The following is a 23,763-nucleotide window of genomic DNA, read 5'->3' as shown; positions in this document are numbered from 1 at the left end:
CCACCCCGGCGGCAAAAGCGGGAAACACGCGGACAGTCTGTTATAGAGGAGATACCTGGTGCTTTCTCCACGAAAATGACCTTGGAGTCTTGCAGAAAGTTATGGCCGGACAGGACCATCTTCTTCCCGCCGAGGACGGGGCAGCTGGCCGCGCTCTGCTTCTCCACGAGGGGCAGCTCCTGGGCCGACCGCTGGGCTGCGCGGGGTCACAACAGGGGGAATGAGCTGGAGCCCCGGCCCCACCTCGCGCCACAGCCCCGGGAGGGCGCCCCAGGGTCAGCCGGCTGGTCAGGAACGGGCCCTTCCCGCGGGCTCCTCGGGGTTTGGTGGGGGGGCGTCACGCACTCGGAGCGCAGGGCGACCGCACGCGACAGCTGGTCGCCCTCACGGCTGCTGCTCCAGGGCAGGTCCGCGTGATGACGCACACACAGGGGCGAAGGCGCATCAGCTCGTGTGTGCGCGAAGATCGCGGCTTCAGTGGTGCGTGCACACACGTGCAGTCTGAGTGCGCGCCTCCGTGCGGTGAACGTGCCGGCCCCCCAGGGTGACCCCGGCCTCTGCTTGGATAGGACACACCGCCCCGGGTAAGGAACCCCCCCTCGGGACACCCTGTCATGGTGGGAACGGGGTGTGGGCTTTGGAAGCTGGGAGCCACCACGAGACCCCACCCTGGGCGCCGTGGGGGCGCGGGCCCAGCGTGAACTGAGGGGTGGGGTCTCGCGGTGGAGGCCCTGTCACAGCCAGGAGTGGCGGACAAGAGAGGCGGGGGTCTGCTGGGACAAGGCCAGGCAGCAAGGCGTTGAGCGTGGGGAGTCAGGCCGTCTGGAAAGCACAGGACGTGGGGCGGGGGGGGGAGGGGGGGCACCGAGGCTGTTCCGGGCAGAAATAGTGGCCACTTCCCTGGCCACTATGCATTCTCACCCAACCAGTGGGCCCGAGGGAGGGGGCCACACTTCAGACACGTGGAGCCGCCTGCAGCTAACCCACAGGCCACGCCAAGGTGTGCGGACAGGTGTCCGTGGGGCTCCACACAGGGGTCATGAGACAGCCATCAGGGGGACGGGGTCCCCGGGGGCTGAGGTGAGGGAACCAAACCCAGACACCCCCACTGAGACGGGCGGGCAGGTGAGCCAGGGACACGGGTAAGTGTCCTGAGACAGCCACGACCGGGTGAGGGAAGAGGGGCCCTGGAAAGGTGACGTTCCGGCAGCGGCCAGTGGGTGTGGCAGGCCTACAGAATGCTTCCTGGTGACCCACCCCCAGGCCCAGGAAAGAAGCCGTGCTGAGGACAGGCGTTCGTGGGGCGTCCACCAACGACCTCATCTGCCGGAGGACCCTGACCCCTTGCCGCGGCCGAGTCCCCGCAAGAGCAGAGGACTCAGGCCCAAGGCTGGAAGACGAGGGAAAGCCAGGAGCTGCCGGGGAAGATGGGCTTGTCATACAAGGGCTGAGAAACAGGTCTGCTCAGCCCAGTGGACCAGACGCCCCAACCCCGCCGCTCAGGTTTCTGAAACACTAGGGATTTGCTCGAATGGGGCGAGAGCACCCATCTCAGGGGTTCAGGACAAACTCTCCTCTCTGTGATCCCCGCGGGTGCGAGGAGCAGGGTGGGTGGAGCCCGTGAACCTGAATGCCAGCGAGGTCAGGGCCTCGGGGGACGACCCACGAGAGGCGGGGAGCAGAGCGGCTGCACATCGGTACGGACGCACTTGATGGGAAAAGTCTGTGCGAGGTCACAGACGGGAGGGCGTGTGGCACGGGGCCAGCTCCGCTACTCACAGCACTCGATGGGGTTCGAGGCCACTTGCAGGGACAGCGTCCGGCCGTTGGGCTGCGGGATGTGGACCCGGAAGACCAGCCTCACCCTGGTGTTCTTTCTCCCGATGTCCGTCTCCCCTTTGCGCAGCTCGATGTCCGAGTTTCTGAGCTTCAGGATCCCGGCGCAGTCCACGCTGCCGGAAACAAGGGTCAGACCGTCTTTCAGTCCCTGGGGCGAGGCCCAGGGCGTCCCACCCTGCCCTGGAGAGGCCCACCGTCCGCGCGAGACCCTGGGAGCCACGTGCGGGCAGGAGGAAGACGGGAGGCTGTGAACGGAGGCCCTACTCCCTCAGGAGGTCAGTCCTCAGTTTACGGGTCAGGCCCTCGGAACTAGCGAGTGGGCCTGACTTTGCCCCTTGGCCCGTGCACCTTGGTGGTGGCCGTGTTCAGGAATGAACGGGCGTCGCGCTCAGGAGGAGAATCGGGCACGAGGGCACGCTGACAGCGGGGACCGAACCGTCCAAGCGCCAGGCCCACGGCGCCCGGCGCCCTGGAGCAAACCCACCGCCACCAATGTTTGGGGTTTGCCCAGGTGTTAAGCCGGGGGCAGAGATGCAGAGGAGGGAAGGGCACGCAGGCCACACCCCCGAGCCGGCCCCCAGCACCCCAGCCCCGCGGGCGCAGCTCACATGGCTCTCATGTTGTTCTCCGGCAGCAGCGGGATCTCCAGGACTTTGGTGTTGGACAGGATGGCCTCGTGGCTGGTGGTGGACACGGTCTTGCCCGTGATCCGGTGGACCTGGTAGAAGGCGTGGGGTCTCAGAAGGCGGTCGTCAGCGGTCCCGATGAACAGCTGTAGCGTGAGCGGCTCGTTCTCCAAGTAGCCGTGTAGCTGGCGACAGAACAAGGTCCCCCGTCAGGCACCCTGCACGCACGCTGCTCAGAACCGGTTAGGTTTTTATAAGCAAAGGCTGATTCAAACGGAAACTGTGCAACAGGTGCTCGCTGCTAAGTCGTTGCGCGCCCCCGCCCCCTCCGCTCCGTGACAGACGACGGGAACGCCGGGTGCTGAGTGCTAAGTCGTTGCGCGCCCCCGCCCCCTCCGCTCCGTGACAGACGACGGGAACGCCGGGTGCTGAGTGCTAAGTCGTTGCGCGCCCCCGCCCCCTCCGCTCCGTGACAGACGATGGGAACGCCGGGTGCTGAGTGCTAAGTCGTTCCGCGCCCCCGCCCCCTCCGCTCCGTGACAGACGATGGGAACGCTGGGTGCTGAGTGCTAAGTCGCTCCCGCGTGGCGGCACCCTCCTCCCTGGCAGCTTGTGAGCATCGTCTACACTCCGCCCAGCATCTGCTGTAAGGACCGTGTGCGGCTGGTGCCACCGGACACCCAGGGCGAGGCCTTTCCCGAGGAATTCAGGCCCCGCAGCCTGCAGGCTGGGGTCCTGCTTCTTGAACAACCTGTCCCGACTGCACATTATAGTCCGCGGACGCGAGTGACCGGTGCACAGAAATGCCACCAGTCCTTCCAAATGTGCAGGGGGGCCGGGGCCGCCGGTTCTCCGAGCAGCTCCCGGAACGACAGACACACGTCCTCGCCGTCCCGCCCATGGGGCACGACGTGAGAGCCGCACGCCCGGTGAGTGTGCCGGAGCGCCTGGTCAGGGCAGACAAGGCGCATGCGGAGGGGGCGTGGGCAGGGCGGGCCTGAGGGCACCTGCGGCACTGGCCAGGCTCCACCTCTGCCCCGTGACACGTCCACCATGAGGTCACCTCACCCGCCCTGAGGACCTGCCCAGCAGCACAGGCCCTGACGATGGGGACAGAAGAGGTGCCCTCAGGGACCAGGCACAGGCAGCGAACACCGACCAACAGATGGAGAGTGTCCCTGGGAGTGTCCCTGGGCGTCCAGAGGGGGACGGGGTGTCCAGAGGGGATGGGATGTCCACAGGGGAACGGGATGTCCAGAGGGGTGTCCAGAGGGGGAGGGGGCGTCCAGCGGGGGAGGTGGTGTCCAGAGGAGGATGGGGTGTCCAGAGGGGGACAGAGCTTCCACAGGGGACGGGGCGTCCAGCAGGGAAGGAGGCCTTCAGAACCTCCCGCAGTCCCCATGCTGGCTCCGGCCGACCGCGTGTGCATCTTTCACGTTGGTCTTCGCGGCTCTCCAGGCGCAGCCGCGGCCTCTGGGGCGATGCAGGCGGCTGCCTGTTGTAATTTTCACGGACTCTTCGGTGGACCAGGCACTGGCCAGCAAGACAGCATCGGACGATCAAAGGCCCTGGGCTAAGGGCTCGCTCCTGTCTGCACCCGTCACCGCTCTGTCTGGAATCGGAGGCACCCGCGAGTGGTGCACACTCGTCAGCTGCCACGAGAAGGTACAAAGGCCACCTCCCCGGCTTCGGGCAGCAGTCTGAGCAAAGGCTTCATTCGCTGGAGGCTGCAGGTGTCCCTGTGCAAAGTGGATCGTCCTCCACGCGGGGTGACGGGCTGTGCCGCCCCTGGGACGCCCCACGGCTTGGGAACGAGCATACGGCCGAGCGCCAGACGTCCCGCTGTCTGTCAGGAGCAGGTCAACAGCTCCACCCAGGGCGTCGCGAGACCTGTCTTAGGGACGCGAACGCCGTCACCCTCAACGGACCCAGGATCTCCAACACAAGCGCTCGAAACGTCAAGTTTAAGATTAAAAATGGGATCCGACCCTGTGAATCTGTTAACCCTGAGGAGCAAACAGTAGTTGAAATCAGCAGTGAACCATCGACTGGAACCATGCTGATAGAAGACTCGTTAAGTGACTGTCACTGCACTTAATTACGGCACGGTGCTTGCAAGCTCGGGGTTCTCGGAAGAGGGTCCTCCAACGAGGACGGCTCGGGAGGCGCACGCGCCCCCCGCCAGCATGCTGAGGGCCAGGAGGAAGGAGACCGCGTGGTCGAGGCCGCCAGCGCGTGAAGGGCCAGGCTGCCCCGTCCACGTGACGTCACAACTTCCGTGCGAGAGACGCTGGCCACCGCCTGTGGGACGTCCTGGAGACAGAGGCGCTCGGTGCAGGAGGGTGTGCCCAGACACACAGTCACGTGCCCACGCACACGCACACACTCGCACCAGGGCTCTCCCACATACTCTGCAGCGCTGTGCTTGGCTGGGAAGGTTCGTTGCCGGCCGGCGGCAGGGACACATGCATCCTTTTCTGCCTCGACAGGGTCCCACGCGTCTGTGGACGTGGTCATCACCAAAGCAGCTGTTTCATGTAAAATCATCGCGCTTCCGTCCCGAACCACAGGTGCCTGATGCACACAGACTAAACACGCGTCTGACAGGCGTGTGCACGCAGACAGGGAGCGCGGCTGAGCCGAGCACGGACGTGAGCCCGGGCCTCCGCGGAGGGACGGGAGATGCCACGGCCGTGTGGTGGGCGCGTGGGCAGAGAGGCCGAGGGGCGCCTTCCCTGCCCTGCCCGTCTGCTCGCTGGAGGCCTCGCTGTGGCCGCGCACGGAGAACCCGCACACGACTCCTTTCAAGGCCGTTCCTGCTGATGCGGCTTAATCCCGCAGAGACACCTCTCCTCTCTGAACTGCAGAGCTCTTCCTGTGTGCACGCACGAGTGTCCCCAGAGGAGCGCCGTTGGGTCGGGACGGCAGCAGCCGCGGCCACCGAAGTTCTCGCCTCCTTGTGGGGAGGGCGCCTTCGGGCCTCGGCCGATTTCGTGAGCTTTAATGAGAAACCCCTACTCCGTGCTGGACTCGAATCTATGTTTTTGTAACACAAAACGTGAAAGTAACATCAGAGGCTGATTAAGGGGCAAATTTTGCCCCTCGGTGTTCCGTTCTGTGACGTCTGACGCAACAAGACCTAAACGAGTCTTTGGCCGAAACGGTCTCTCATGCGGCTGAGGCAGGTCAGTGGCGTGCGGAGGGCCCGGTGGCACTCAGGCGTTTGGAAATGACAGGTCAGAGCCCCCCCAGGACCCACGCTGGCACTGCTGATTGCACGCGGGCGCAGGGAACCGTGGCTATAACTTCCCCTTTTAAAAACATGCTACTTCAGTGAAAATGGGAATACTTAAGGTTTAGCTTGGGAGATAAACATCTATTATTTAAAACACGGAGTTCATTTTAAGAAAGTGATTTAAATACTTCACGTGCTCCGCTGCATGGGTTTTCTGCCTCCGGCACGTTTTAGTATCTGTAAAACGCTATTTATAAAATTACCTGTCATAACAATGGCCTCCCTTTGCTTCAACTAAACTAAACAAAATGCATTATTCCGTTTTCGAGGCATGAGAGCTGCTAAGTTTTCTACGCGTGCGTGTTTGTTTTTAGCTCCTGTGCTACCTCAGCACTTGTGGGGCAGTGACAGGCGGGTGACAAGTGGGGCAAGTCCTCTCGTGCTGCCACTCGCGCTCGGGCAGGTAGGGCCGAGCGAGCCGCTCGCACAGAACCATCCGTCCGAAGGGAAATTACGTCCATCTGGGTGTTAGGTCCGAATCTTCACACGACGCCCCGAAGAGGAGCCGTGTGGAGAGGGAGACCCGGCCCCCAAACGGGATTCACTTGTTACCCCCACGCTTCTGGCCACCATGCTACCCTGTGAGCCCGTGGGGCGTGAGCACGGCTGTCACAACAGATCCCCAATCCTCACGGCCTGCACCCACGCTGCTCCCCCGCCCCCAAGGGTGTCCTACATCCACACAAATTCCTGCCAAATAACAGGAAGGAAAATCCCACGTGTCTGCTCACCGGCACCATCACTGGACACGGGAGGGGTCGGCGCTACACCGACCACGGCAGGGCCTGGGGATCGGCCGTCACGCCAACTCACATCTGTGACCACCACGGCACACAAATGGCCGGTGCCGTCAGACGCCGACCCCCCACTCCCGGCGGCCGCGTTAAGGGGAGCGGGAAACGAGAAAACCACGAATGAGAACGGAACCACCGCGTAACACGTGGGGCCGAGGTCGGCGGAAGCCCCGACCGAGCACACGTGACGGGTCCACACAGGCCTGTTCTCTCCCAGCAGCCGGCCCCACCTCTCTCGGCCAGGCCTCCAGGCAGCTGCTAAAAACAGCGGGCAGAGCTATCTCTGAGCTGTGCCTCTGCTGAAAAGTGTGCGAGGGGCCACAGCCTCCCTGCCTCACCACGATGCCTGGGATAAAGCCGCCAGATAAAGACAGTATGGACCCCAAGAGGCTGGCGGTGTTGTGCGTGCACGAGGATACACACGCAGAAGCACGTGTCTCGCAAGACGGTGTGAGCGTGTGCAGACGCGCGCTTGTGGGGAGGCATGAGCAGGTGTGCCGGGTGTGAGTAGAGAGGGTGGCTGTCCCGTGGAGAAGCGGGTGGGGCAGGACGAGGTGACGGCCCAGGTGCAGGCCCCACCCTCCCTCACAGCCCCCAAACACCTGCAGGAAATCCAGGCAGACTTCCCGCAGGCAACGCCACAAGTCATTTTCAACAGCTTTACTGAGGCCACGTTTTCCACGGCATAAAATTGACCCGTTTTAACCACGTAATGTAAGACTTGTAGTCTCTCCTGGAAAAAAGCTCAGGGACACAAGGAAAGCAGCTAAAACAGGCTGTTTTCTGATGTTGTTAACGTCGGCACCACACTGCCTTCTCGGGAAGGGCCAAGGGAGACTCGGTTACTATGAGGACCGTGTACCGCACCGGGTCTCTCGGAGCCGCTGCCCACAGTGGCCCTGAGCGGGGGGGCACACGGCACCTCGTCGCCGCGAGGCCCAGCTTCTCGGAGGGCAGAAACGCCCGAGGTCATGGGGCCAGATGTCTGTCACCTGTGGCTGTGTCCACACGCTCTTGGGTCCATCTGTCCCTGTCTGCAGGGGGCCAGGGAAGTGATTAGCAGGTGGGACCAGCCAGGCAGGGCCAGGAGTGGCTGCACCGCGTGTCCCAGACGCGGGCCCTCCCCTCTCTCGGAAGATTGGAAAGTGCCGGCCCCTTGGCTGGCCGCAGCGAGGTCCAGAAGGACCTAGAGTCACAGACGAAAGTGGGTCCTGGCACACGTCCGAGGGAGACAGAAGACAGAGGATTGTGGCTCTCACCGGAAAATCAATTACGTGTGAGTCTAACGTCTTCACAAAAGCAGCTGAGCCATCAGAGGGGGACAGAGGATGGAACGGAGGGGGGGGCGCTCAGGCAGGAGCAGAACCTCTGACAGACCACGGCGGCCCGCCCAGCTGTCCCCGGGCCCCAGGGCCCCCCGGGGGCTTTGGTCTCCGTCTGGCTCTGTCCCCTCTCCTCGCCGCCATGCCCAGGGTGACCGTGCCGGAGGGCCTGGCTGCGGGGCCTGGGGTGGGTGTGGGGTGTGGCCAGCAGACTCCATGGGAGGCAGGAGATGGGACACCAGCGAATGGTGCCACGTGAGGCTGCGCACACCGTCCTGGGGCCACTTCTGAAGAACCGGTAATCGGAGCAAAGAGCATCCACGGCGGGGAACGCGGCTCAGAGGCCCGCGGACAGAGCCGTGAGCGGCTCCGGGCTCTGCAGCCTTGCGTCTTGCCAGCACCTCCCCCGGGTGCCCGATGCACCTCCAGATCTGGGCACGGACCCACGCCACGTGGGCTCCAGTCTGGAGGTAACGGACCACAGACCTGGTGATGGATGCCCCAAACCCTGTGCCACGGAAGGGGAGCTGGGGGGGGCCCACTCCCTACACACACACACACACGCATGTGCACACACATGAAGTACGCACGGGCTCACACACGTGCACACACTCGGGCACATCTACCTGTGCGTGCACGCAGGCCTGTGAGCGTACACACGTGTGCATGCGTGTGTCTGCGTGTGCACTACACCCAGCAAACCTTCTGGGTTTACACCGCACAGTGTTACATAAGTTCTCGGAATTCCTCCCGCGAGGGACTCCTTTGACTCGCACGAGGTTTGCCACGTAAGCCAGATCTAGAGGTGCTCGCCGCCAGCCCACGAAGCCCTCCAGCCGTGGTTTTCAAAGCTGACAGTCACACACGGTTCTAGCAACAAAACGGCTCTGAGGGGCTGCACGAGGTTCCTTTCAGGAAAAAGCTCATTTCTAGGGTTCCCCGCGTTGGGTGTATGGAATTTTTCTACCTTTCTGAAAAAGCTCAAAATAAACACGCCAAGGGCTGTGGTTAACGAGTCCATCGTCTGAGTATTCAGGACACACGACACCCAGAGACCGTGCCCGCCCAGGACCACTGGCCACCGCCCGCGGGCGGCACGGGGACAGTCGCTGCCTCTGTGGCTCATACTCACTTCCGTTAATGGGACGGTTACATTTTACAACGGACTTTAAATTTTTCAAGGCCTCGAATGGCCAACTGTTCACGCAAAACCCCCTACGCTTTACTTCACGTCAGCGTGGGCGTGCATCTCGGATGAGACGTGGATGAAATTGCTCGGCTGTCCCTCTCCCGGGGCCTGGGGCGCTCACTGGACGCGCACACGAGGCGAAGGCAGGGTCTGGAGCACCTGCCAGGACGTCCCGTCCCGCCAGTGAGGTGCTGCACGGGGCAGGCGCCAGGCAGGGCTGGAGTCACGCGTCCCCCGGCTACCCCACTGCATCCCAGGGTCGAGACGTGGTCTCCAGGAGGGAGGGGCTTTGAGAGGAAAAGGTGGGCAGCGTCCTGTGGCTCCGCAGTTGTGAGGCCTTAGCTGACTCGGTTTCCGGACTTGACTGTAAGAAACATAGGTCCCATCTTCACTCTGGACTTGGCCTCAAGGCCGCCCAGCCTGCGAAGCTACCTGAACGCACGACCCCCGGGGCTTCGAGAGCAGCTGTGCACCGTTCTCGGGCCCTGGCAAAGCTAGCCTGTCGTTCGAGGGGGTCAGGGGCGCCAGGCACACGTCTGCCTCTCGCCACGGGGCTCATCTTCTTCCCCATCGAGACCTCAGACCTGCCCCCACTGATGACGGGGGAGAAGGGCTCACACACGTGGGTCCGACGAGGCCAGCGCAGGGGCTCACCTGGCACCGGGACCCCCGCCAGTCCGCAGGCACGGTTGGCGCGTGTCCCTAATTCAAGGACACGTCCAGACGCCGAGAGAGATAAGGTCCTAGTCCGCAGGCCGTGTTTCCCGGGACGCCACTTTCCGGCATGCCGTCACCGTGAGCCTTCCTTCCGAGTGGTTCCCATCCAGCAAGTGACAGAGCAGGAGCTTCTGGCCAAGGGCAGGGAGACGGGCAGAATCCCCGGGGCTTTGTACGGCTACAGGGCACAGTGGTCGTGTGTGAGCGCTGACTGGAACACACGGTCTCCAGGCTGGTTCCGGCTGAGCCGAGCGCGGGCGGGCAGGGGCCAGAGGGCGGGAAGGGAGGCTTGGGTGGCAGCTCTGTGGCCGTGCGGGCACCTGCCGCCCGTAGCCCACCACACACAGGCGCGTCGTCCCTCACGGGAGCAGGGCAGCTGAGGCCACCGGGCCCCGACCCCCGCGGGCTGACCCTACAGATGGGACGGCTCTGAAGTGACCCAGAGACGTCACCCACGGAGCCAGCGGGTGGGATTCACACAGACACGCGTGGAAGCATCCAGAGAAGAGAAATTACATTACTTCTGGATCAAAGAACGTTTTGCACGGAAACACTACATTTAGCGTTTCTAATTAAAAACATGCTGAGAAGGCCCAACTTTCTGCTGAGGGAAAAATTATCTAGAAACAGAGCGCGTAAGAGCCTCGGAAACCATTTGGAAATGTTAAACTACAGCAGCAAACGTAACTCAGTGACTCCAGAACCCAGAGCACCCCCAGGAACCTGGCCATGGTGGAGAAAACTTCTGGAAACGTCCGTCTTCAAAGAAAGGCCCATCCAGCGGCGTGGTAGGTGTGGCGTCTACACAGGCACGAGCTCCCATGAACTCACGGACCTGCCCACTGGTGGCCTGCCCCTGGAGGAGAGGGTGTCTGGGACCCCCTCAGGACCTCCCGGCCCCACGGGGTGGCCCCCCCCCGCCCCCCGCAGAGGCCACTCACCCCCCGGCCAGGCCCTCGGTGTTTGCCGTCAGTGACCCAAAGGACAGCGAGGGCAGGGCCCCGGCACATCGGCTGATGGAGGTGCTGCACAGCCTGCTGCCCGCAGCCCTCCTCCCTGCACCCAGTGCTGCTGAGGGGACACCGCCCGCGAGGCCGGTCAGGGAGCGACTGCGGGTCCCACCTTGGCGCTCTTGGGCCGCAGCTGGACCGAGCGTCATCTGTGCTGACACAGAGCAGAGCCCAGTGTTCTCCCGGAGCAGGGAGAGGGACTGGGGGCAGCCCGGCTCGGCGGGACCGCGGCTGCCAGCCCGGGACACGCGGCCGACGCTCGGGGACAGTCACGGAACAGCAGCGCAGGAAGGAAGCGTTCTCCAGTCCACAGACTGCTCTCAAACACGGGACAGACTTTAAAACCACAGGGCAACAGACAAAAACCCAAGCATCTGGACAGTCGGTCACCGGCCACCCGCCTCCTTGGTGTGCGGGAGCACTGAGTCCTGAGCTACCTGCGGCCCGCAATGGGGGTCTACACCGTAGGTCTCAGCACGTCCGCCTCTCCCTGTGTCGCCCTGCACTAGTGGGGCCCCTGGGGGACGACACCCGGGGTAGAGCCTGGCTCACAGGCCGAAGACCAGCCCCGCCAGGCACCACAGGCCAGGGGCCAGCCAGTGGGAACGAAGCCGGACCTCAGAGCCCACGGAGCAGGGACCCCCTGCCAGGCGCAGCCCCACCCGCGGGCACCAGGCGCCTGTCACTTGGCTGCCATGGGGAGGCACAGCTGGGATGTGGATTTCCCAATTTTGACATGTTTATTAAAGATGATAATTTCTTGGGGCATCTGGGTGGCTCAGTCAGTTAAGCATCTGACTTGATTTGCGCCCAGGTCATGATCTCACGGTTCGTGAGTTCAAGCCCTGATCGGGCTCTGTGCTGACAGTGTGGAGCCTGCTTGGGATCCTCTCTCTTCCCCCCTCTCTCTCTGCCCCTCCCCTGCTCGCCCTCTCTCTCACTCTCTCTCTCAAAATAAACTTTTTATAATTCTTCACCATTGTCTCCAGTTAAATTGCCTGGCGCCCCCCCCCCATCACACCCTCCCCCCCATCAGGCATGCGCCCGATGTCACGTTTCTGAGGCACAGGCACGCATCTCTACGTGGAAGAGTCCCGTGCGCTGCTCTGCCCTCAGAGGGCCTTTCAGAAAACCGCCTGAGAACACTCTTTTGCGGTTTCCACAGCCTGCAACAAGAAAGCTCAAGTGCTGAATCAAGATTTCTGGCGGCTTCCACTACAACGCGACTCACGGACTTTGTTCCCAGCGGGATGTCTGGGCGGCACGGAAACCAAAACCACGCTTCCATCAGCTTGGCGGAACAACCAAACTCAAACGGGCGTCCAGGAGCCTGCCTGAGTCCGTCTGCCTTCTCTGCACACCAGCAGGTGGCAACAATATTCCAAGGACCCCCCCCCCCCCAAACTGAGATGACAACAGACTGGCCACCTGAATGGCACTACTACGGTGACACAAGGCACTGGGGCACCTCTCTCCACGGTCCCAGCGGACGTCTCTGGCTTTCTTAAGAGGGATGAGCCCTCGTCATCATAAAAGCTGGTAACACATTTCAGGGGTGCTGGGCAGGTACAACCATTGTGGACCCACCCGTGTTGGGGGCCAGATGGCCCCCCTGCCTGACCAGGACAGGGCGGCACCTACAGGACCGTGTGTACTCAGCAGACCACCTGCCTGGACGCCCCCCTGGACGCCTGCCTGGGCACACTGCAAGGGTATGGGCGGCCCCGGGAACGTGAGTCCACACCCCCTCCAAGTCGGCCAGACTGGACTGTGGGGCCGGCTGACATTGGGTTGGGGTCAGAACTGCATTTGAATCCCCGCTGCGTGAGGGCTCCGTGGGAGGGGCTGTTCCGTGGATCCCGACGCTCCCACCTAGCCGGGCCTATGAAAGTTTGTCATCAAGTACTAGTTTATTCCGGTAACATCTATTTCTCTGCCTTTTGTGGAAATCCTGGCTTTCCAGGTTAGCAGCCCTGTCTGGACAGAAGTGACACCTGCCGTGACAAGCCAGGTAGGAGACGACGGGGTGCACGTCTGGGTCAAAGACCGTGCCGTGGGCCCGGGCAAGCCTCTCTCCACCCGCCCGCTCACGCCCAGGTTTCTCACACCACAGCTCTGCAGCCCCACCGTTCAGGCGGGTGAGACAACAGCAGCGAGACTTTGCCAGCCCAGCCTCCAGGACGGGAGAACGTGGGCTCTTCCCCAGTGTGTCTGTCCCTGGGCTGCAGGCCTCAGAGGCCTCACATTACAGGGACACTTGCCACGAGCTTGCTGGGGCACAGCTCAGCCCCGATGCACCCGGGGCAGCCTGCCTGAGCCTGAGGCCAGGGTGGTCCCCGGGTCCCTCGAGGCCCCCACCCTCTGCTCCAGGGCCAATTCCGGCATCACTGGGCAGGACTGACGCCAGCCACCGGTCACCGACCACCCGTCACCAACCGGGAGCCTGGAACCGACAACACCAAATGCAAGTCTCAAGTGCCGTTTACGACCTCGCGAGACTTCCCAAGGCTTCTCGTCTCAGTGACCTATTAATTATTCACGCAGACCCGGCCTCCTGTGTGGTGGGCTAGATGCTATCAGACGGTTATTTCGGGAGCTTGGTAAACAGAGCTTAATTCTTTGACCCCTGGCTCAGAGGTCAGCGATGTCCCCCAGGTTGCTCCTTGGGCCCCCGCAGGGCAGCTGGGAACAGACAGGTTCTCTGCAGACGGGCCACCGGGCACAGCACAGGGCCGGGAGAGCAGGCAGCGAGGTCACACAGGAAAACAGAACAGAAAACCAGGGTCAGCAAACCCGTCTGGCCGGGAGCCCAGTCTGAAGGAGGGACCCTCAGGGCGGAATCTTCTGGGTTCTCAGCGGCAACACTGGAAGAGGGCCAGCCTTCCTGCGCCCCCTGGGAAGGCAAGTCTCACGCAGGCCCTTCTGACGCCTCCCACCTTGCCCAGGACTCGGGGGCCTCGCTCTGCCGGACCCTCTGACGGCCACACGCCGGCCTCCCGGGGCCGGGACTACAGCCGGGGCAAGGCTGGCCCAGGAGGCCACGGGCACTAACGCGGGCGCTCGGTAGACACGGACGCCGGCAGAGCCCACGTGACTGCTGAAGTCCCTTCCCACCCTCCAGTCCCGGCCCGTGCCTGGGAAGGAGGCCCCTCGGGTTGCCGTGTCTCCCGGAGGCAGGCGCACCGGGCGACTCCTTCCTGCGGTCAGGGACACAGCTGACCCGGAGCAGGTCCTGCCCTGGGGCACGGCTGGGTGTCCCGTTCTGCACGGGGGCTGCGATTTGACTCACAGGCTTGGAAACGCGGCAGAGCCTGGTCGGCGGCGGCTGGCACGGGGACGTCATGTTGCCATCAGGCTTCCCCAGGAACCGCCCCCGCGCGGCCTGGTGGCAAGGGCGGGCACCCGGCTTCCGAAAAGGGAGGAGCGGGCGTGGCGCTGGGGCCCCGTGTCAGGATGCGCTAAAACGACTCCCCACGGGATAAAACCTGTGGTTAGCAGGCTTTCGCGGCACCTGAGAGGGTTTTCTATTTTCACGTGTTTTGTAATTACGCACTAACGCTCTTTTCACCCAGTGTGCGGGCCACCGACCGAAAAAGAGAACAAACCCCCCAAACCCCTTCTTTCTAACTGCTCACCTCACACGTGCACAGATAGGAATTCACTTTGCCACGGATCCACCAGAAAAGCCTCAGTCGCCCATTTCTCACCTGCGAGAGACCCTCTCAGCACCTGACAGTTTCTGCCAGGCACCATTTTCTTGCTGTATTTTCCCCCGTGAGGCTGGGGGGGCGTTCGGCCCGTTCAAACCCACAACCCACTCTTGCATTTAATCTGAAACAATCGTTCAGATGTTGTAAACGCCACTTCAAGTCCCGTAATCCTCGCCGTAACATCCACACTAGAGACTGGAGGCGGGGGTCCCGCGAGGGGCGACGGGCACAGGCGGACGGACGCAAAGCACCCGGAGACCCGGGCTGTGCTGCGCGCCCTCCCCGACCCCCAGGACAGTGGCCGCCGGCCGCGGACTGTCCTCAATCACTCGTGCCGAGTCCCGGGCGTCGCACGTCCACGCGGAAGGCGCTAACGTCTGCACGCGGCTGTCCCCACTGCAGGACCCGCTCCCCCTGCTGCGTTTACTTTCAAGAAATGGGGGTGTTTTGCTGCCGGATTCTCTCTTCTCCGTGAGCGGCTCCGCGGCCTTTCCTGTCCACAGCAGTGCACTTTTGTTCGGTGAAAACGGCTGCGGGAAAGGGAGTCCAATGTCTGTAGTCACAGAGCCGGGCTGATGCCCGCGTCCCCCGACCTCAGCCCGCCGTGAAGGCGGGACGGAGAACGCCCAGCTGGCCGCGGTGTGTGCGTCCCGCAGCCAAGCAGGCAAGCGCTAGTCAGCATGAAGCGCAGGGCCCCAAGCACGGTCCCCGCAAACCCCAGCTGCTGACTGTCGTCTGGGCGGACGGCCTTTCTCTCTGGGGCTCCTTCCCTGGCAGGCCTTCTGTTTATCGGAATGGAATAAAGCAAAAGCGTGCCCTGCCCTGCCAGGCGCCCTCCGGCTGGCCTCCTTCCCCCAGTGACCGGTCGGGGCTCCTGATTTCGTGGTGGGGGCCAAGCATTCCCCATCCACCGCCTGGAGCTCTGGGCAGGAGAGCAAGCCCGACCCCACACGGGCGCCCGAGAGTCACAGCGACGGGCCCGGGCAGGAGGGCCGAAGCTTGTCAGGAACGGAGTCCACCGACGTCACACAGCGGCCACGCTCTGCGGCCACACGTCCTCCCTGAGTAGAAGGGTGATGCCTTCGGGCGGTGGACACTACCCGTCCCCGTCACAGTTACCAAGGTGCCCCCGGAACACCAGTGACAAACGCTCCAGCTCTAAAGCCAAATGAATCTTCTTCCCGTCCAGGGTTTTCAGTCGGGAGGCCAGCACCCGCAGTCACCCCCGACACGTGGGCAGGAGACCCCAGCACGGCCTGGCGGTGCGTGGCGCCTCTTCCTGGGGAGCGCGGGGCTCCCTGATGCCCAGGCGCCTCAAGGCACGTCCTCTGCTCTTCCCGTGTCCGGCGTGAGGATCCCCAAGACGTGGGAAGGGACAGACCGTGCACAGCCCGCTCCACATAAGGGAGCCGAGGGGACCAGACCTCGGGCCCACCCAGGAACTCCACGATCCGTGGTCTGTGTGGGCCACAGAACCTGCATTTCTAGCGACTCCCAGGTCAGGGCCCTCATGCTGAGAACCTCTGTCCTTCAGAAAGAAGAAAGTCTTTAAACCAACCACTGAAACCACTGAAAATACCCAAGCCAAAAGCAGCGTCATGTGAATGGAATTCATTTAAATAGTGGCCAAGGGGACCTTTTGTTGGCTCCTAATGATTTGCTGTTAGAGACGCCCTGGATGGATGCGGGGCGGCTGAGGTCTCCCCAGGCCGCCGCTCCAGGGACATCGAGGTCTGGACAAGAGGCACGGCCCGGGGCTGCGGGCACCTTCTCCTCATCGCCCCACCTGAGCGGGCGGGACGGGGCGCGTGCCAAGTCTCTGCAGAGCCCCATGAGCGGCGCCCTGGCTCTGCTGACACTTTACAGACTTTTACAGAAGAGCTCCTCAAAAATAAAACATTTTGATTCCGAGGTTATATTTAATTCACTCTTTGTTTACCCTCAACGAAGGAGTAACAGCCAGGGTCACGGCTCCTAAGAGGTGCGGAAGATGGCCCACCGCGCACACTGCCCATGGGCGCCATCAGGGAAGCAAGGCCGGCCCTCGGGCTCATCTTCCTCTTAACGTCTCGTCTGAATCAAACGTGTCAGCCTAGGAAGACGTGGGGAGAGCAGGCGTCCGACTGGACGCGGCATCAGCAAGGCTCCTGCCACCCACACGACCTACATGCCACAGGGGGTGGCCGCCAAGCGTGGACCTGCCGGCAACAGCAGTGGGTGCCCCCCCCGCCCCCCGCCAGGGGCCAGGCCCACGCGGAAGAACCCCAGCCCCCACCCAGGGCCAGGCCCACACGGGCGACCCCTGGCCCCCGCCTGAAGGACGACCCCCTGCCCCCACCTGAGGCCAGACTCACACGGGCGACCCCCGGCCCTTGCCCAAGGCCAGGCCCACAGGGACGACCCCCGGCCCCACCCGAGGCCAGGCCCACGGGGACACAGACGACCCCCGGCCCCCACCCGAGGCCAGACCCACAGGGACGACCCCTGGCCCCCACCCGAGGCCAGACCCACACGGGCGACCCCCGGCCCCCACCCGAGGCCAGACCCACACGGGCGACCCCCGGCCCCCACCCGAGGCCAGACCCACACGGGCGACCCCCGGCCCCCACCCGAGGCCAGACCCACACGGACGACCCCTGGCCCCCGTCTGAGGCCAGGCCCACAGGACGACCCCCGGCCCCCGTCTGAGGCCAGGCCCACAGGACGACCCCCGGCCCCCACCCGAGGCCAGACCCACACGGGCGACCCCCGGCCCCCACCCGAGGCCAGACCCACACGGACGACCCCCGGCCCCCACCCGAGGCCAGACCCACACGGGCGACCCCCGGCCCCCACCCGAGGCCAGACCCACACGGGCGACCCCCGGCCCCCACCCGAGGCCAGGCCCACAGGGACGACCCCTGGCCCCCGTCTGAGGCCAGGCCCACAGGACGACCCCCGGCCCCCGTCTGAGGCCAGGCCCACAGGACGACCCCCGGCCCCCACCCGAGGCCAGACCCACACGGGCGACCCCCGGCCCCCACCCGAGGCCAGACCCACACGGGCGACCCCCGGCCCCCACCCGAGGCCAGACCCACACGGGCGACCCCCGGCCCCCACCCGAGGCCAGACCCACACGGGCGACCCCCGGCCCCCACCCGAGGCCAGGCCCACAGGGACGACCCCTGGCCCCCGTCTGAGGCCAGGCCCACAGGACGACCCCCGGCCCCCACCCAGGGCCAGACCCACACGGGCGACCCCCGGCCCTAGAGATCCCTGGGAATCCCTGAAAGTAATCCCACGTGCACACAATCTTAGCTGCTTACAGCTGGGTTTAAGCTACGGAGCCGAGAGCCACGTGGTCGTCCACTGCCAGCCACTGTCTTACGAAGGACGAAAGCGGGACTTTACGCTCTCAGCTGAAGGGGCCAGGGCAGAACAATGACGTTTTAAGAGAAAAAGACAAGCACAGATAGAAGCACCACGAGCGGCGGACCAGGTGCCCCATCGGGCTCCCGGCGCGTCCCGCGGCCAGCAGACCGGTACCTGCACGCTGGGGTGTCCTCCGGCCGACGCCTTCACAGCCCCGCGGCTCCCCTCCGTCTCGTAGTGGGCTCTGTGGTGGGGCTTGGGCTGCACCTCGATCCGCAGCTCGTAGGGCCCCGAGCGCGAGGGCACCTGCCAGTCCAGGGCGGGGAGGGACGGGCTGCGGGAGAACACACAGGGCGTTAGATGGCGACGCCACGCGCCTCCTCGCACGCACACCGTGGCAGCGCTCCGCCACGCCCGACGTCCGACGCTCCCGTCGGGCAGGGGAACGACCCGTGAGGCCAACGGTCGTGTGACCGGGACGCACGCCGCAGGCTGTCGGGTCTCGAGACGAGGTTCCGGACAAGATGCAGACGTCGCGCACGACCTCAAAATAGTTCCCTCCCGTCGGGATAGGCCTTTTTAAATGATTTATCCTCCGTAACAGGACGGGTTCCGGAACTAACTGAAGATCCTTTCAAAGTCACCGAGGTACGAGCCCGACCGCAGGAACGGGAGGCCACGGCCCCGCTCGCCGGCCGTCCAGGGCTCGCCGGCCCCCCTTCTAACTGGCTCGCGGAGACTGCACCCCAGCCCCCTCGACCCAGGGGCCCACGCAGGACAAACGAGACGGCCTGCTCGCTGAGGGCGCAGACCCAGGAGAAGAGAGGGAAACCGGGGGTGTCACACGAGGTCACATGCGTGCGCTGGCAAGGGCAAGCGTGTGCACCTGCCAGATCCCATCCTAAGAGCCACGGAACCACGCTGTCTCCTCGTGGCACAGAGGTTTGCTTTAACAGCCCCGTTTCGTAGCTGCAGAGCTGGCGACCTTTGCAAAGGAGGCAATTTCCCCTTTGAAACCAGGTCCCGCTCTCCCGACGAAGTATATGCCTCAGGGCCCCGCCCCTTAGGAAGCTAGCACGCAACCCTGAGCAGCTTTGGGCCACCTGTGCCGGCCGTTGTGTCCCCCCCACAGGACCGGGGTCTGGTCCACCGGCCACCGCGCTCCAACCACAGCCCGCTTCTGGGGGCCCTGTCTCCCCTTCACGCCCCTGCCTGCTGTGTGCACGTCAACTCCATTGTAACGAGATGCTGAGACAAAACCTGAGGCCCGGGGTCTCTCACTGTGTAGACAAATCTCACGGATCTCTAGAGAAACCGATCCAGCAACTTGACCAGTTAAGAGTGGGGTAAAGACACGTGTGCGCAGGGAATCTGCCCAGGACTAAAACGGGCCAAAGTTGGCGTGAAATGCCAGTGTCGCTTCTAAAGAGCTTACACAGCCGTCAAATGAGACTTTTCCTGACGAAGGAAACGCCTTGGTGGCTCAGAGGCATTTCCTAGACGAGGTTATCAGCCGAGCGCCGGCTTCCGGTGACACCGAGGGCGGAAGGAAAGGCCATCTGGGAGGGCTTCTGGGGAGGGGTCGAGGGCGGGAAGGGGGTCGGCGGGTTGCTCCCCTGCCCGGGCTCCGCACAGCGCAGCGCGCGGGCAAACACCGCACCCCCGCTGTGGCGAGGGCGCCTCCGCTCAGAGTGTCCCACGCACCAGCCCCGTGAGACCCTAACCGCTCCACCGACCTAGGTGAACAGAAAGAGAAACAAACTCTTGGGGCCACCTGCCTCCCGGAGGTAAAACCAGAAAGGGGGCGGGGGGCAGGAAGGAGGTGGGAGGCACCGCGGCAGGTCCCTGGAGTGTGGGCCTGGGCACAGGCGCTTTCTAATCCCCTGCGCACTTGAACGTGACCGAAGAGTAAATGTGCCCGAACGACCCGCCCTGGGTCGTCGGCGAGTGTGCCCACAGCGCACCCGTGGCACGTGTGGACTCGTGTGATCACAAAGTGCTACGCTACACGCGGTTAAAGTTGCTGAAAATTCCCCGCGTGGCGTCGGCAGCGCGACAACAGATGCAAACTCGTCTCCGGCTCAGAGACGGGGCCGAGCCCGGAGAGATATCTGGGGCCCTGGGGCCACAGCTCCGCGGTCCCCACGGGCCGGTCCCCACGCTGCCGCCCGGCCTCGGCCCCGGCTCCTGGGCTTTGCCCGCTGAACGTAGCAGATAACTCCGTACTTCAGACCCATCTTCGAGTTGATCTCAGTGCAACAAGAAAACGGTGGCTGAATCCGGAAGTAAGATGCACGTGACCTGTAGAGACTACCCGAAGCTCTCTACGTGCACGCGCTCAAACACCTCAAAATCCTCCCCAGAAACGATCTCCACAATTGGATGTGTACCTGGGAGTATTCTCATTTAAAAAAGGGTGTATTTTAATAAAGTAAAACACGTAACTGGATACCCTGCCTTTTTTAAATTAAGGACGTTCAGCATTTTGGCATACTGTTAAAAATTGGTTCGATCCCAGTATCCTATTTTGCCATATAAGTAACTGATTGCTACCTCGCTGCTCGGATTCTGGGTTGTTTCCAATTTGTCGCTATCACCAGCGAGGTGGACGGCCAAGTAAGAGGCCTAGGCCACCTTCCTGGTCACATCAAAGGCAGCAAACCCTTGAACCTGTGGATGTGTCTCCAGACGTCGCCCCGAGACACTCCGGGAGGCCCCTCATCAGCCGGGTCGTGCGTGTGACCCCGCTGGAGAACGTGCGCCCATCCTGCCAACACATCCCACCAAAGACCTTGCTGGGGCCTCACGGTCACAGACACGCCAAGTGCAAAACAGCCCGTTAGATATTAATAACAAACACTTCAAACCAGCAGCAGTAACCTCTGAAAATCTCCGGAGGGCTCCATATCTGTCTGATTTCTTTTTTTTTTTAACGTTGATTTATTTTTGAGAGAGAGACAGAGCAGGAGCGGGGGAGGGGCAGAGAGAGAGGGTGACACAGAATCTGAAACAACTCCAGGCTCCGAGCTGGCAGCACAGAGCCCGACGTGGGGCCTGAACCCACAAACCGTGAGACCATGACCTGAGCTGAAGTCGGACGCCCAACCAACTGAGCCCCCAGGAGCCCCATCGTCTGATTTCTCATATGCATTTTTCCGAAGACAACGCGTGCCCCCAACCCCTGGCCTGAAGGCCTGGCGCCCAGCCCAACAGACGGCCTGGTCCTGCCACGTCCTCCAGATCTGCTCCGCGTTGACGGTCACCGTCCTTAGTACTGTTCACACTCATTTGAAAGTGACACGTAATGATTTCACAATCGCAGGACACGGGTCTTGTAAACTCCGTGTGAAGCACAAACCGGTGAAAAGGCACGGGAACACCAGCCCCGTGGAAGGTATACAGTTGGCCAAAGCTGCTTTTAGTTTGAAGAGCCCAAACTCGTTTCGTCCCCCAAGACCACAGGTCGAGGTTCAGCTGCCGGGCCTGGCGCAGAGGGGACTCTGGGAAATGTGCAACCACGAAGGAGCAGCGTCCTGCGGACGCCCTCCCTCCCCCACTCACTCCCTCTCTCTTCTCTCTCCGACCCTCCCCTGTTCACTCTCTCTCTTCTCTCTGTCCCTCCCCCACTCATTCCCTCTCTCTTCTCTGACCCTCCCCCCCTCTCTCTCTCAAAATAAAGAAACTTAAAAAAAACCGGTCGTCCTCGTCTCAGGAGACGTAGATCCAAATCACGTGCCCATTACTATCATAACTACCCGAGCTGCTGTCGCATGTGGACCCCCCCCCCCCCAGAGCAGCCCTGGGTCCTGGGTCAGTGCCAGTCGCCTGGGGGGGGGGGGGGGAGGGGGCAGGGGCCCCTTCCGCCGGGAGCTCTGCCGTGTGCCAGGGGCCCAGATAGCACTGCCCCGTGTGACGGCTTCCCTCGAGCCGTCACAGTCTGCCCGGCGCCCCTTCCGAGCGTGGGCGAGGCCTCCCGTGGGGAGAGGAGGCCTCGCGCTCCCAGTCTGAATCACCCGGTTCTCCCAGCGGCTGCCACCGCCCGTTTCCCACGAGAAACGCCTTTCAACTCTCACTGAACCTCAGTCTTCCTCCACGTACGAAAAGCGTGAAGGCTTCTTTTAAAGGCTTGGTTCGCGGCACCTCCGGGCTGTGAGGAGGGAACCGGCCAGGTCCCAGCTGCGTCTGCCTGGCCGGTCCCGGGACCCCGGAGAAGCCCTTCCCACCCGGGCCGCCAGCTCCACCCCTCACCAGAGTCGCCGACCGCATGGGCAGAGGCCCGCGTCTCTAGAACCCGCAGGACCTTGTCGACGGCCCCTTCCCTTCAGCGACGTTGCCCAGAAGCACCGTCAGCAGGGCCGTCCGCTGAGCCACACATCTGCGTTTTGCTGCACAACACAGCCTCGTCGTGTCACGGCGCCAGTTCCTGACAGGTATTCGGTGACACGTGGTGCCCTGACCGCCTCGCACACGAAGCTGGACAGCGACGTGGCCTCTGCGGGGCCCTCCAGCGTTTCTGTGCAGGGGACCCGACGAGCCAGAGGCCCAGCCGCCGGGAGAACCACTGAGGCCCAGGGGGGCTGTTTGCACTGGAACTCAAAACCAAGGTGACCTTGATGACACCGCACCGCTCCTGCCGGGGCCCGGGGCGCACAGAAGTCTCCAAGCCTCAGCGCGGCTCACACGACAGTCAGCCACCCGGCCGGCGCTCTGGGAGACCCATGGCTGACGGGGCCACGGCAGGGCTCAGGCCAGACCTCCAAAGCCCCGAGACTCTGGATGGAAATCACCTCGTCAGTGACCGCTGACGCCAGAGAGGGACACCGGACGTCTGCCTCCCGAGGGGCGTGCACTCGCCACTTTGCCAAAACACGAAGCCAGAGGACCAAATTCGGCGCCAGTCTGAGAAACAAAACACAACACAGGGACTACCCAGGACAGGAGAGCCTGCAAAGCAACACCACGGGGGCACCAGGGAGACCCAGCCCGGGTGGGGGGACGCCCTGAAGGCCGACGGGGTCGTGGCTCCAAAGAGACGCCCGCTGAACGTGTAGATGAGACGATGCGACGTCTGGGCTGTGGGACAGCCAGGAGGGGACGGCGGGGACTCTGTCGCCCGCGTCCTCGGCTCTCCGCGGTACCAAGTAGCAGGCGGGGCCAGGTTCTCACGGGAGGCGGCAGCGCTCACAGGGCCGCTGTGGTATTCGGGGCCCGGCCACGTGATTCGTGTCTCTTTCTGTGTGTCCACAGCTTACAGGTACTTACCACTTAGAAGAAGGCTGCAACGGCTTTTATGAGCCCTATTTTCCTAAAGTAGCTGAAGCCGTAAACTGTGAACTTGGCAGGACTCAGGCCCGCCCAAAGGAAGGACAATCGAAACTTAAGGAAAACGAAATTATCAAAGTTTTAACGCAACACATTTTCTCAGGGTCGCGGCCAAAGGCCTCCTCTCCTCTCATCTGTTTATTTTGGTTTTCCCTCTCATTTTAAAGAGGGTTATCAGTGCGGTTCTCAGGCCCTTCGCCCGGGATCCGGGCACAGGGTGCGCCCGGGACCACACAGGAGTCCTGGCACAGGCCCGCCCGCCCCCGCCCGGCTCTGGGCTGAGAAGCTTCTTCCCACACCCGAGAGGTCGACCTTCCTGGAGGGCGGCTGAGTCCTGTCGGGAAGGGACAGGTAGGTCCACCCGTGACGAAACCTCGGCTGACCGCCCGCCAGCGTTCCAGGGCCGGGAGCCCGTCCCTGTGCACGTCCTCCCTGCAGCGCCCACTGTCGGGGCCCACAGGGTGGCCCCCCGGGAAGGAGGGGCTTCGCTTCTGCGGGGACAGAAGTCCGGGGGAGACCTCGCACAGGACTTTGCTCCCGGAGCCTTGGGCCCTCGCTGCCCGACGGCTGCCTCTGCTCCGTCAATGA

General features: G+C 63.3%; 1 protein-coding gene across 10 annotated transcripts in view; it reads right to left on the bottom strand.

Annotated features, from left to right (window-relative positions):
• Nucleotides 1-23,763, bottom strand: part of NFATC1 (nuclear factor of activated T cells 1) — a 106,373-nt gene that overhangs the window by 59,281 nt on the left and 23,329 nt on the right. For all 10 annotated transcript variants that reach the window (XR_006707607.1, XM_045458013.1, XM_045458010.1 and 7 more), the window contains exons 3-6: nt 18,028-18,187; nt 2,448-2,650; nt 1,780-1,952; nt 56-196 (exon numbers count right to left, since the gene is read on the bottom strand). Coding sequence is in view for 9 of the 10 variants with exons in the window: in XM_045458013.1 (XP_045313969.1) it covers nt 56-196; nt 1,780-1,952; nt 2,448-2,650; nt 18,028-18,187 (677 nt within the window). In the remaining variant the exon portion in view is untranslated. The remainder of the gene's footprint in view (nt 1-55; nt 197-1,779; nt 1,953-2,447; nt 2,651-18,027; nt 18,188-23,763) is intronic.

Source organism: Leopardus geoffroyi, chromosome D3 (assembly GCF_018350155.1).
Source record: "Leopardus geoffroyi isolate Oge1 chromosome D3, O.geoffroyi_Oge1_pat1.0, whole genome shotgun sequence".
NCBI classification, from domain to species: Eukaryota; Metazoa; Chordata; class Mammalia; order Carnivora; family Felidae; genus Leopardus; species Leopardus geoffroyi.
This window is presented reverse-complemented; position numbering and strand designations above follow the sequence as displayed.